Raw genomic sequence first — 14,664 nt, 5'->3', positions numbered from 1 at the left:
AAAACTATTATCACGGGACAAAGTCACAGATAGCAGATACGGATTTTTCTAACTGCAGCGCCCTCTCCTGATAAGAATATGTCAGAATTTGTGAAAATAAAACTCTCAAATAAACATTTTTTTCAGCTTATTTAGAGGTTGAAAAATAAAAATAAAACAACAAATACGAATCATAAACTATGATAATTTATATAAAGAGATATGGATAGAGAACATGTTAAGTGTTAAGGTCTGGCTTGAACAAGGGTGTTTGCGTGGTTCAACCGCTGATTTGGAATGTGGCCCAGTGGATGAATAACTGTCTAAAGACGGTGATTGAAAACTGAAAAGTTGAATTGCAAATGGGTGATCTGACGGCTCTGTTTTATAGAAGAAAAAATCATGAGAATAAACCTCTGGCAGAGGTCGAGGTGGATCTGGTCTCAAACTTCCTGCCAGGTTATGACTAAAGGCAAAAGTTATGCTATGGCCTATCCCACTCACAACTTTACTTTTCTGCTCCTTTCAAGTGCGTCATCTGGGTATTTCCGCACTGTTTTGAGTGGGTGGCGGCCATGGCGGTGGCGAGTTGCAATGCAGAGGAAAGGCAGAAGGGCGCAGCTGTGTCAAGCCGGCCAGGGGATGACATAGGAAATGAGGGAATTTCTCTTCAAAATAATAGCATAGGCAAAAAATGAATTACCTTATTCCCAGTGTGTTGCAAATTAGCATTTATTATTTTCTTGTGAGAATATCCTAGATTATATACCGGTGTTAATTGATAATATGTTTTAACATTGCCAAATAGACTCACTAAATATTTCTTGCAAAAAAAGAATCAAAGCAAACGTCACAAAAGAAAAAAGATAGGAAAGCCTCTTAAAGTTGTAACAACAATAACAACAACAAAAACCAAGGTCATCAAGTCTTTCCCTGTTACAAGTGTTCACGTAGAAATTCGGATTGCTCTTGAATAATATATTATTTCGTGTGCTGTTTTTATACTTTTTACTTAAGGTACGTTTTTTTAATTAGTATTAATTTTTTTTTGTTATAATGAAATAATGTTTGCCATTTCCTCAAAACTGTCATACTTGTATGTAATAATTAAATTACATATGTAACTACAACATAGAAATATATTCAATTGTAGCAGAAAGTAATTAAAACTAGTACAGGGGCTTTATTTAGATTATTATAGATCTTTTAAAAAACTGACAGCACAGGAAAAACTCTTGGAAAATAAAATTATATCAAAAGCTGCCCTGTTTACTGGTTCAAATAAAGGAGTACATTATATAATAATGGAGACAAAAATAGAGGATCATTAATATATTCCTGTGGTTGGGATAATTGCGTTGTCATCTACTTTAGATTGACGTCAAAGCGGCGCAAACAAACAAAACAAACAAAAAGTCGCAGCATGACTTTCGTCAAATAGACGTTGCGTTCGTGTACCGGAAAGCGTGTGTTGAGCCCGTGTGCAGCTTGACTGTCTGCACACTGTCCTACACAGATGTGGGCGGACCGAGGGAGGCGACAGAAACAGCCCTGTCAAGAAGTTTTCAGTCTCATCTGTCTTGTCCGCCGCCGCGTTTTTCAGCTGGAAATAAAACACAAAGTTCAAGATATACGGGGCGGTCGAGGGGAAGAAGCGCGGGTGTGACGCGGACACGGCCATGGACGGTGAGTGGAGCGGCTTTGTATTTGTCTGGAGTGTTTACTCGGCGCAGGCAGTGGAGGTAAAACTGTACAGGGAGTTGCTGTGCGCTCGGGGGAAAGCCCCGCAGCCAGTGGTTAGCTAACAGGAGGACAGTAAGCTAACGTACAGTACACAGGGGAGGTTCGACTCAAAAGTGGCACTTTTTCTACTTATCATATCTTGGTTGAAAATCTGATGTCAATCATGTTTCATCCCCTTATTCCTGCTGTGACTTAGCGCACCTGGCACGGGTGAACCGAAGCGTGCCAATCTGCCAAGAGGCCCAGCTGGGTTAAATTAGTCCCACCTCATGGATTTCCCTTATAAAGCGACTACAAATACCAAATCCCGTGTGTAAGATTTGTCAAATTAACGGTTATCTGTTATTTGGTAAAATCTACAAGCTGTAATTTACATGACAAAAACGTGTCGCTCATCGTGAACAACTTCTCTTCAATTCGGCTGAGAATGTTTACCACCAACTTGCACTCGTTTCAATTAAAACCCTCTCGTATTATAATCGACCAACGCCTCTCGCGCCTCAATATTGGTGGATGGAAGTTACGCACCACATCTTTGCACGAACTGGGGAGATGCAGGCTGTGGTTTTGGGACACATGTACGCCGATTTAAAGACGAGCTTGTGTTGGGACGATTGAAAACCGACCATGTGGTTTAGTCACATTCACATCCCTATCCTTTTTTATGCATGCACGTTTCTCTGCATCAGCGACCTCCCAGCAGAGATTGACTTTGTCGATAAACCTGATTTATAAACGGTAAACGGTTCACCCGCGCCAATAGTGGTTGGAGTTTGTGATTTATGATGATGAAACCACATAGCACTAAAAGTCAACAGTGCACGAGACAAACACACAACAGTCTTTTTCTGAAGCGGCAAAGCCGAAGCACTTAAAATGAAAGTGATTCCCACCAGTATCTCTGATGCGTCAGCTGGGTTTTGATATAATTACGTTCAGTGTTTGTTTTAGTTTTTTGAGCAACAAGTTTGTGGTGATGTCGGAGCTTTGTGTGGGAGTCGTAACTCTTTCACAGCATCAACAAATAGGCAAGAACAAATAAACGTCACAATTTTTACTTGTACTTTTGCTTTGTCTAATCCCCAAATCCACCATAAATCGCTTTAATCATCGATAAAAATAACTTTTATTTGTGGCTTTCTACATTGGTCTCTGTTTGGACAAAAGCTAAGCGGCAAAATAAGGTCCCCCCCCCACACACACACCCACACATTTTCTTTTCTGAGGCTGGGTAGCAGGCTTGTTTCAACTTGGAAAGCATCCCACTCATGCTTTCATATTTAACAAGTCCCACTGGCTTCAATGGGCGGAGCTCTGACCACCTGATCTCACATAGTCCATTCTCAATGAGACGGGTAATTGGACACTGATATTACACCCTGTCCATCTTTGTTTGCTTCAGTCTGCCCATCATCTTCTTCACGAGCTATGGCAGGCCCTTTATGATGATTTATTAAATTCAGCCAGGGGAAGCAACTCGCTGTCCTTTGACCTCTTTGGATGCCACACTTTCTCAAAGATTTCAACCCAGACCACAACACAAATATCAAAATCACGAATATGCACTGAGACCGCATTTTATTTTTTATCATCTATGCTGACTCTTACTCTAAGTGGTGTGTGGTGAGACTTTAACTGACAGATGTTTTTTTTTTTTCTGCCCATCACAGGTGTGTATGGATGGGGTTTGGCCCCACTCAACCCAGGTAAGAAGCTCTCCGCAAATGTGAATCAGTGCTGATATCGACGGACGACTATTCCACGATTAAACATTTCAACACTCCGGGACCGGACGACCAGTGACAGAGCTATATCCGTGTTGACACACTGATAGAGATGAAGCCACGTAGACGGGCCGTTCCAATATCTGAACACTGTGCTTTTGTGTTTTCCCAAAAAGCAACACTGCATTTTAATCAAGTCAGACTTTTCTCTTCCTTCCCTCCTTCCTTCCTTCCATGCTTCAGTCCAAACAGGGAATCCCTTCATAGAGATCATTGAGCAGCCAAAACAGAGGGGGATGAGGTTTAGGTATAAGTGTGAAGGACGTTCAGCCGGCAGCATTCCCGGTGAGAAGAGCAACGACACCACTAAGACTCACCCAGCCATCAAGGTTAGTCAGACTAAACTTTTTTTTACAGAGCTTCGAAAACATAAAAGGTGTATATTGAACTTTGTTGCCAAATTGTGTTAGCTTTTTTTATCATGTTGCTACTATACTACCATACTACTCTACCCTACTTACTGTTGACTTGCCTGCATTGGTTTGGACCTGGAGGCACTCGGGGGCAGCTCAGAGCTGAGTCATCTCTGGCTGCAATTAGGGCTGAACGATTAATTGCATTTGCGATAGTATCGCGATATGATAAAACGCGTTTTTCCAAGCGCAAGGGACGCGATTACACGGGTCACGTGATACGCGAGCGAGTGGAGCACTCGGTTCCAAGAACAAGCATCAGCCACGCTGCACTAACCTGCTGCGCAATAGCCTCAAGCTCGACAGAACAGTCGGAAACTGATACAGCGGTGACTTTAGTCTTGAGGAGGAACAGCACGTCGGTTTTAAAAAGGACGATGCTGCGCAGCGTCAGGTGTTGTGCAGAACATGTCGTGCTACCGTTGCTACTTCACCGGGCAACACCACCAACCTGTATCAGCGCTTGGCACAGCGGCTACATGACGAGTGTAAGGCCAACAAGTCAGTGACAGTAGTGATGAACACAGAACCACACAAGAGTTGTTTGAGACTGTTACTCCGTATGAAAATGTCTTACGTGGCACCATGAGGTGACGAACACCACGACTATTCCCTCGTTAAAGAGACAGACTGCTAACAGAGAGAGCTCTCTCCCCTTCTCCTCTTCAACACATCTCGCTCTCTGTCAGTGTGTGTGTGTGTGTGTGCGCGCGCTAATTATAATCGCAAATCAAATCGCTATCGCAATATCTGTTAAAAAAATCGCGACTCTATATTTTCCCCAAATTGTTCAGCCCTAGCTGCAATATCAGCATTTTTTGTTCAGAGGTTAAGAGTTCAGAGTTTGCATGGCACGAATAAACACAGCAACACTTTGGGAGCAAGAGCAACAGAGAGTCTGTGGGTGACATCATTAGTCGCGCGAGGAACAAACCAACAAAAGAAAAGGTGGGGACAGAAATAACTAGTGCTAATAGGATGGTTGTGAAATAATACAAAAATCATCAATGTGCATTCTTTAGATACATTTACCAAAGCGGATGAAAGTATGTGCTTCCTGTTAAAAATAAATCAAAACAGTTTGAAGACGTTGAGCTTTTGTATATTTTAATGTGGCTTTTTTCACATTTTACCGACAAAAAGGATCAACATGTTACAGACATGATAATTGTCTGACAATTGACATGACAATTGTTCAATTAAATAAGTTTATTCAAATAATTTCAATGAAATTATCTTTGCTCATGCAGCACTTAGTTGTTTTTTTTGCAGAGTTTGATCAGTTGTCATTATGTAACCTAAGAATGGAATAATTTGAGTAGTAAGGATTATTATGTCAAATTACTATTTCCAAGGTAAAGTATAAACTTTTGATTTTAAACATCAACGAGGTAAATTGAATTGAATACTGTGATAATGAAAGGTAAACCGAGCCACGGTTTGGGGTCAAGGAGATGCACAGACTACCTTCCTAGAGGCAGTATTATACATTAGAAAAGCACACTGACAATATACCCCCCACCCCACCCTCCACAATAGGACTTACAGTTGCTTTTACACTTCAGATTTTGTAGGAGTCAAACAAATGAAAAACATGTAATTCAGTGAGTTTTAAGGTGCTGCTAGATTTTATTCTTGTGGACATTTGGGAATATGCATAAAAGTATTGTTGCTTCTTGGTATTAGACCATAGTCAAACATGTTGCTTATTACAAGTTGTTTAAGCAGTGAGATCAAACCTTTTCACTAGTTGACTAGGAGCAAACATCCACCCTTCTTAAGTGACCGCTAAAAATATCCTTTTGGAATCATCAACGCTCGAGACATTCGTCCGACAGGTGCACAACTACAGCGGCCCCTTGCGTGTTCGCATCTCTCTGGTGACGAAGAACGCACCGCACAAGCCCCACCCTCACGAACTGGTTGGGAAGGACTGCAAACATGGCTACTATGAGGCTGACCTGCAAGAGAGACGAATACACAGGTAAGCATGGTCTGCATGGCTGCCTGAAAGTGACACTGCATTTTACACACTCCAGACAAACGCAAGAAAATTCTGCATATCGTTGCAGTTTCAAAACAGAACACGATAGCATTTGTTGGAGGTTGGCGAAGAAAAAGCCTTCATCATTTGTGAGTCATGACGTGTTTACTGTTGCTTCATCTGGAGTTAAGAGCCGAGTTAAACATTAACAGCATAAACTAATTGATGACAAGCTGAGGTTCGCTTCTGCAGACTCTGCTGTGTACTACAGTCAACAGATGCCAAAGCTTTAGAAAAATAAAAAAAAGATATTGTCAGAAGTGCCAAAAGAAAAACAAAACAAGATCCCTTTAATTACATTATATTTAAATAACTGCACCAGTCTGTCTGGCAGGAGGGAGTTTTATTTTTTCCATTCGTTTTCATCCCAAGTGTGATGAATTTCAGACGAACAGCATGTGCTGCATTCCACTGCAAGTATTGTGACTCAGAGTGAGTAAGTGCAAAGTTTAGTCAAATAATGATATTTAGATAAAAGCTCTTAATGTTAAAGGCTCCTGGACCCTGCAGAACAGTTTATCTCTGGTTGGAGTCTGACAGGAGTCTGAATGAGAAATATTTCCAGGAGACATCATAGTAAATACAGTTAAATAATATGCAATGTAAGGATAATGCATTTTAAGCAAGATAAATGATTAGATTTTTTTCAAAATATAACTGATAATTCTAATGTTTTTACGTTAGTTGTATAAAGTGATAAAAAACAACTAAATAGAATATTGGTGCAATATTCACAACACCTACTTTACTATTTACAGCATTGTAATATTTTGCAGTCTCATTTATATCAAAATAAATGAGACTGTTATTTTGTTTTGTTTTTATGTGGACAGACAGTTTTGAATTGGAAAGGAGGTTCACTCACTATTATTACCAGACAGGGTATCCTGGGATGTGGTTATTGATCCGTAGTGATGATGCGTCATTATTTTTTAAATGTGGCTTTTATGGGAGCAGAAAAGTCCAAAGCAGAGGTGCAAAGAAGATTCAAATTGGGGTCAATGGACCACACCGTGTGTAAAACTGTAAATTGAATGTGTCGCAGCAGTTATATGTGGGTCCCATACTGTGTTATTTCCCATAAAAGGAATCAGGAATTTAAAAGAAGCCATAACATCTTGTACTACAACTGTTGTGAATTAGAGGGAAAGTGTACACTTTGGTAGACTTTTTCTTTTCTTTCAGTTTTCAGAACCTGGGCATACAGTGTGTGAAGAAGAAGGATGTGAATGAGGCCATTACTTGCAGGCTGCAGACCAATAATAACCCATTCAACAGTGAGTAGTCGTGGTTACAGATGAGTGTACGACACAAAGCGCTTTCTGTGCTTTTGCCCTTTTCTCTTGCTTTTAGCAATGAAAAGTGCTCTATAAATAAAATGTATTATTGTTATTATTATTCTCTGTAAAAAAAAAATCTGTCTCAGTGTAAAACATTGTGTGTGCTGTGTGGAGAGTCTCTAAATGTCCCACTCTTTACAATGTAAAGACTTTTCTTTTGTAGAACTTATATTTATGACAAACATGTAAAAAGCATCTCATTAGAAATGTTAAAACCAAAAGTTACTTGGAGAGACTTTAAAAGTCTGAACCAAGTGTCAACCCACGTTGATGTTACCAATTGGTTTGTGAATTGCTTTGAAGCCTTGAGTTTGGCATTTTGGCCAGCGCCATTTTGGTATTTGGAAACCAGATGTAACCATATTTGTTGGAGTGGGGGGGGGGCTGAACACTGCACACCCACCTACCCCTGTGGCCTGCACCTATTGGACGGTACTCGCTGTCAATCGCATCCCCATCCATGCCCCAATGCATACCATTCTTTATTGTGTATTTGACTCTAAATGAGGGTTAGGGTTATAATTTGCATAATTTACTAAATGGACATCATGCTGTACGAAGAAGACTTGAAACTAGAGATTGAACCATAAACTCCTGAGAATTGTTTTTACTGACGTAATAAATCAAGTGATATAGTCATATTCCCATAGACTTCCACAGAAACAACCAGTGGAGTCACCATCTGCTGGTGATTCGAGAAAATACAGGTTTTAGACATTGGCGTCACTTTCCATTTTTATATACAGTCTATACAGAGATAAAGTATTGATAATACTTAAGTGACAAATAAACTATTTTATTTAAAGCAAAAAAAAAATCCCTTAAGTGTATAATAGACAGTTACAACAACATCAACAACAGGAAGTTCAGTTTGTTGCTGTCACCCTCCACTGATACCTAAATACAGACAACCTGCATGTGACAGGAAGCAGTGCGCTGCCAGACCACTGAATCACCTGATTGTGCACCCCCCTACTTCCCTTTCCCTGCTATCTCTTGGCTGCAGTTCCCGACGCGAAGGTGTGGGAGGAGGAGTTTGACCTGAATTCAGTTCGGCTTTGCTTCCAGGCCTCCATCACTCTGCCTACAGGGGAGCTGTTTCCTCTGGAGCCCATGGTATCACAGCCCATTTTCGACAACAGTGAGTGGACAACAAATCTTATACCTACTGAACACACATATCTACATATATTGTATATTTAAGTTTGGGGAAAGGCTGCTGATTAGTTAGGTATACAGATGTAAGTATTTTCAATGTCTTTTGACCATTTTAAATGCATGTATTCACAAAATATCCCAAGTACACTGTTTTTTCCCCCTTGAGGATTGTTAGATTGTTGATTTGGATCTGTCTGAAATAAATATAAAAATTTAATTAAATTAGAGGATCAGGGGAAAATGATGAATCTTATTGTAATTCAACAGAATACCAATGTACCATGTAAGCTTCATGTAGCCACACACATGCAGTATAGGGAATAACATGGTCACCAAGATATTTTCAAATTCTGTATGTTCTTGTGTTTATGTATCAGCAGTATTTTTCTAGAATAATATATGTATTGTTGCTCATTGTAGATTCTTTTTGTAGTTGTTATACCAAAAGTCAGGAGTCTCCACAGTTCTTTAGGATTTAGTATTTACAGTTTCAAACAATTGTCTTTGTGAATGAAGCCTACCATATGTGTTTGGTTTCACTTTCAAAATGTGATATATACTGGTTGATGAGTAATAGTCAATACAAATAAAATGTTTGGACCTTTGAATAAAACAGTCAAAAAAATTAGAAAAGAAAAAAAAAGATCAGAAAAGTCTCAGGCGTTTGATTGATAGCCAGGCTGTAATAACAGTTTTATAGAAAAAAGAACTGAATTCTTTGGCTACTTTAGACTTGTAGCATTGACTCTTCCCTCTGCATCTAGCAGCTGTCTAGAATTAATCTGTAACTCTGGTGTTGGATTTATTTATTCACGCTTCTTGTCTGTGTTGCAGGGGCCCCAAACACTGCTGAGCTGAAGATCTGCAGAGTCAACCGCAACTCTGGAAGCTGCAAGGGAGGGGACGAAATCTTCCTGCTGTGTGACAAAGTGCAAAAAGGTACATTATGTCTGTGCTGTACAATAGTCTCACATTTCACTCTGCCCCTCTGTCCCTGTGTCGGCAGGGGTCCCATGCGGCATTGTCTGTTTATGCACAACTCTGAACCTTTACTCTGATATTTAACAATCCATAAATAGAACTCAGAACACACCAGATGTAGCTCTATCTGGAGCATTTAAGGCGTAAACTATTCACACCAACACGATAATCCAATTTCCTTCTTCACAACTTTGCATATAAGTAAACATGAGCAACACAGGTGATGACTAACGTGGCTCGGATTTAATAAAAAAGGAGTGTTACATGCCAATTCACATAAAAACTGACCAGACCCACTTACCAGAGGGACTGTCTACTTACTTTCACTTTGTGTCACAGAAAAATAAATCTCATATAACAATACAGCACAGAGATGCTGTTAGCAAGACACGCTGAGGATTGAATGCATATCTTAAAATATAACATGTACAAAAGTATTCACAGCCTTTGCCATGACACTCAAAATTGAGACCAGGTGCATCCTGTTTTCACTGATCATCATTGAGATGTTTCTACAACTTGATTGGAGTCCACCTGTGGCAAATTCAGTTGATTGGACATGATTTGGAAAGGCACCTGTCTATATAAGGTCCCACAGTTGACAGTGCATGTCAATGCACAAACCAAGCCATGAAGTCCAAGGAATTGTCTGTAGACCTCTGAGACAGGATTGTATCGAGGCACAGATCTGGGGATGGGTACAGAAACATTTCTGCAGCAGTGAAGGTCCCAATGAGCATAGTGGTCTCCATCATCTGTAAATGGAAGAAGTTTGGAGCACCAGGGCTCTTCCTAGAGCTGGCCGCCCGGCCAAACTGAGCGATCGGGGGAGAAGGGCCTTAGTGAGGGAGGTGACCAAGAACCGGATGGTCACTCTGACAGAGCTCCAGCTTTTCTCTGTGGAGAGAGGAGAAACATCCAGAAGGACAACCATCTTGGCAGCATTCACCAATTAGGCCTGTATGGTAGAGTGGCCAGACGGAAGCCACTCCTCAGTAAAAGGCACATGACAGCCTGGCTGGAGTTTGCAAAAAGGCACCTGAAGGACTCTCAGACCATGAGAAACAAAATTCTCTGGTCTGATGAAACAAAGATTTACGTCTTTGGCCTGAATACCAAGCGTCATGTCTGGAGGAAACCAGGCACTGCTTATCACCTGGCCAATACCATCCCTACAGTGAAGCATGGTGGTGACATCTCTGTGAATGTCCTTGAGTGGCCCAGCCAGAGCCCGGACTTGAACCCGATTGAACATCTCTGGAGAGATCTGAAAATGGCTGTGCACAACGCTCCCCATCCAACCTGATGGCGCTTGAGGTCCTGCAAAGAACATTGGGAGAAACTGCCCAAAAATAGGTGTGCCACGCTTGTAGCATCATACTTTAGGCTGTAATTGATGCCAAAGGTGCTTCGACAAAGTATTGAGCAAAGGCTGTGAATACTTGTACGTTATATTTTTGTTCTTTATTTTGAATAAATTTGCAAAAATTTCAACCTTTTCATTTTCACTTTGTCATTATGGGGTATTGTGTGTAGAATTTTGAGGGAAAAATTATTGAATCCATTTTGGAATAAGGCTGTAACATAACTAAATGTGGAAAAAGTGACGCGCTGTGAATACTTTCCGGATGCACTGTAGTTAGCTATAGAGCCAGACAGGAGTTAGAAGAGGCTAAAGCATAGCTATATAATGAAATGACTCTAAATTAATGCCAGGCCTATAAGAATCCAAAACATCTTCTCTTGCATATAACCAGTGTGAAGCAGTATTTTTGGCCAGCAGCACTGGAGCACATGAGAGGTTTCATTGCCTGTCACTGTATCTGTCATATGTAATGCAACGCAAAGCAGCCATGCTGTCTCCATGAAGGACGTTTACCACAAACCCAAAGCTTTCTTCCTGTAGTTGGACATCCACTTCTCATTTTTCCTCTTCACTGATAAATCACTAAACCCCTGTCTCCGTGAAAACAGTTTTATCATTTTCAATGAAAGAGCCGATGCTGTATATCATGAGGTTCACATTAGAACGATCCAGCTCTTTGAACTCTCAGCTTCCCTGCACTATATGAACACAGTTTAACTCTGTTTTTTCATTTATTTGCATTATCCCCTCATAATTAACACATTTAGATCAACAAAGCGATCTTGTCAGTCTTTTCCCTACGTTGTTTTCTGCAGTTCGATCACGGCGGGGCGCATATGCTGTGAACCATGTTCGATCTATTTTGGAGGTGGGAGCTACGGCATGCTGGATACTCAGTGTGAACACAACCTGTAAACCCTGAATATTGAACTAGATCAGAAACTCTCTGTCCTGATCTCTCCAGGAGAATGTCATGTAGCTATTTTCACGACAAGCAGAGCCTCTACAGTGTACTTAAAACAATGTTTTTTATTCGAGGTTTGACACCTAATTATAAGGCTTGTGATGCTTCATTCTTTGTAAACCTCAAAGCTCGAACACCTCTGTGTGATTAGTTACAAATTTCTGTTCCCCCCACAGAGGACATTGAGGTGCGTTTCTTTCAGGACTCCTGGGAGGGAAAGGGCACTTTCTCCCAGGCTGACGTCCACAGGCAGGTGGCCATAGTGTTCCGCACACCGCCCTACCGCGACGTTAATCTCTCTGAGCCCATCAGGGTCAAGATGCAGCTCCGCCGGCCGTCTGATCGCGAGGTCAGCGAGCCAATGGACTTCCAGTACCTTCCTGCTGACCCAGGTAGGAGGCAGTGTCCTTGTGCTTCTGTGTGAAACCTGAGGGAGAACCTTGTTGACTAAACTCTCATAACTGTGTCTTACAACTGCTTTCTAAAAATGAAGATGAATACAGACTGAGTGAGAAGAGGAAGCGCACAGGAGACATGTTCCAGAGCCTGAAGCTGGGCCCCATGCTGTCAAGTGGTACTCTGATAAGATTTTTTTTCTGTCACTCTGTAATAATAATTTTGTGTTTGTGCGAAGTGTAATATAATTGTGTCTGTTAAAATTTCAGTGTCCATTCCACAAGAAAGACGGCATATAAGCACAGCGAGGAGAACAGTCACAGTGAAGCTTCCACCAAACCCACAAGCTGGTGAGTCTTTTTCATTTGTTCATATCACATATGGTGATACTTCAACACCTGAAGGGATCAGCTCTGATTTTAATAATGCTAAGTCTCTTATCAAGTAAACCTGTATTTATTTCTTAGCCTTCTCTTTTTCCTGTCAGGCAGCAGTTACAAGCTACCTTAAACTGATGATTTGTCGGTTACTTAGTAAATAAAGATTGTGTTTTACTATTGAGATTTTGAGTGTTGGAACTCAAATTGCTTGATGTGTGTATTTAGCAGCTGTAGTGCCCCCTGGTGCCAATGCAGTGAAATCTCAGCCCTCCTACTCATACAGTCAGCCTGGCCAGCTCTTCTTAGTCCAGCCCAAGGTAGAAGCCTCCACCTCCATCTCAGCTGTGACTACAAACCAAACATGGAAAATAATGGAGAATTTGAGCCTGGGCCCCCAGCCCAAAGCCACCCCACTGCCCAACTTCACAATGAGCCAGACACCGTTGTCCTCCACCTCTACCACCACCTCCACTGCCAACCAGGACTACTCAACTGTCGACCTGTCCGACCTTCATGAATTCTTCCCAAACATTTCCTCGGCCATGGCCCAAGGGCCCTCAGCTTCTCAGGGAAGCGCGGCTGCCTCCCAAGCCAGCAGCTCCTTCACCCTCCAGGGCTCTCAGTTCCGGGTGGACGCACCACTTGTGGACGATGATATCCCAGAGTTCCCTAGCTTTCCTGAAGCCCAGGCCCCAGGCACCCTGGACAGCCTAAACATGGATGCCTTTGAGGACCTTTTAAACCCCTGCCTCATGAGCGAGGGTGGAAATGGTGCCTCGATGTTGGCCCACGCTGCTGCTCCCAGCGCTGCCACCGTTTCCCAGAACAACACAGCATCCCAGAACACGTCTGACCCCACTGGCAACCCAGGAAGCACCTGGATGAGTTACCCCAACAGCATCGTCACCTTGCTCCAGAATGAGGGCATGATTGACATTGCGTCCAACAACCACCACCACCAGTCCGCCGTGCTGGATGAGTTTGACGAGTTAATGTCTGCCGACGAGGATCGTCTTATTTCCATTTTCAACAGCGAAAGCCAAGCTGGGTTTGTGTCAGGACACCCCAGTTAAAGTTTGTCCATGTGATTTTATTATTTGTAATGGACACATTCACGTAGATCAAGTGTCCTGCCTTCAGAACTATGTCCTTTGCTGTTACTAAAGACAAAATAAGGTGGTGGATATGAAGGGCTGGAGCAGACCGAATGTAGCAAAACTGCTCACTGTGGATATGCTTATTGAAATACCAGTAAAGACTATTTATGGTATTCTATTTGTATGTTTAGCCAGGCTTTATATGATGACATATAAAGATACAGGACAGAGTATCACAGCCCATGTTTAACATCAATCATTAACTGTTTCTGCCACATGATGGTGGAAGATTTATCCAGCAACAAATGTTGGGTTTTTAAAAAGACAATCAGATCTTTCTGTGGAACATGTCAAGCATGTTTTATTTTATTTGACTGTCCTTGTAATGATACCAGTAGCTCTGGTCAGTGTTAATGTGTTTATCACTGTCTTTTTTGTAAACGCAGCAGCCGGTTTGTCTGATTAAGACTTAAAATCCAATGGGGAAAGCAAGTCTATGCAAATTATGCCTCTTGTCTTCTAACTAAATATCCCTGCATAGTACTGTTTTTTAACTGAATAGAATGTTTTCAATTATTTTCTGAAGGTCAGCAGCAACTGTAACACCACTCTCTTTACAGATGCCTTTGTTGAGGTCTTGCTCATCAAAATCTGGTTGTTTTTAGAGCCAAATGAAGGTTTATGTAAATAATTATCAAAAACAAAGTACATGCTTATAGCAGAAAAGTATACAAGAGGCTAATGCATCACTCTCAGAGCTAATCCAGAGCTTGGGTTTTTCTCTTGAGTTAACCTCTGATTTCTAATCAGTTTTTCTTGTTATTTTATAAATATGGATGCAGTCCAGACCTGTAGGTCAACTTGCTTTTATTCTGCAGTTAAATTTGCTTCACTGAGCTGGCATTAGGCAGATTTATACTTGTATAATGTAAGCAGATTGTTTTTGTTTTTTTGCTTTCATTATTATTATATCCAATCCAAAAACAATTTACTTGACAATAAAAAACAGCATATAAATA

The 14,664-nt window shown here is 41.3% G+C and overlaps 1 protein-coding gene across 2 annotated transcripts; it reads left to right on the top strand.

Moving 5' to 3' along the window:
• Positions 1–1,480: 1,480 nt before the first annotated feature.
• rela (v-rel avian reticuloendotheliosis viral oncogene homolog A) lies at positions 1,481–14,662 on the top strand. 2 transcript variants are annotated; one of them, XM_035627239.2, is made up of 11 exons: positions 1,481–1,665; positions 3,393–3,428; positions 3,690–3,835; positions 5,758–5,903; positions 7,149–7,240; positions 8,310–8,444; positions 9,296–9,400; positions 11,949–12,164; positions 12,266–12,346; positions 12,438–12,518; positions 12,777–14,662. In XM_035627239.2, the coding sequence occupies exons 1-11, from the start codon at positions 1,659–1,661 to the stop codon at positions 13,619–13,621; spliced, it is 1,890 nt and encodes a 629-aa protein (XP_035483132.1). In that variant the 5' UTR covers positions 1,481–1,658; the 3' UTR covers positions 13,622–14,662. The 2 variants fall into 2 exon arrangements, with proteins under 2 accessions (XP_035483132.1, XP_035483131.1); XM_035627238.2 differs by having other exon boundaries at positions 1,483–1,665; positions 12,774–14,662.
• Positions 14,663–14,664: the final 2 nt, after the last annotated feature.

This window comes from Scophthalmus maximus, chromosome 2, assembly GCF_022379125.1.
Source record: "Scophthalmus maximus strain ysfricsl-2021 chromosome 2, ASM2237912v1, whole genome shotgun sequence".
In the NCBI taxonomy this organism is placed as follows: domain Eukaryota; kingdom Metazoa; phylum Chordata; class Actinopteri; order Pleuronectiformes; family Scophthalmidae; genus Scophthalmus; species Scophthalmus maximus.
Note: the sequence above shows the minus strand (reverse complement) of the source record. Positions and strands in the feature narration are given on the sequence as shown.

Excerpts from the sequence above, each read along its gene's own strand:
- rela (XM_035627238.2), top strand. Across the intron at positions 9,401-11,948 it reads GTGTGACAAAGTGCAAAAAG|AGGACATTGAGGTGCGTTTC; the intron begins GTACATTATGTC and ends TTCCCCCCACAG. Across the intron at positions 12,347-12,437 it reads GGGCCCCATGCTGTCAAGTG|TGTCCATTCCACAAGAAAGA; the intron begins GTACTCTGATAA and ends TTAAAATTTCAG.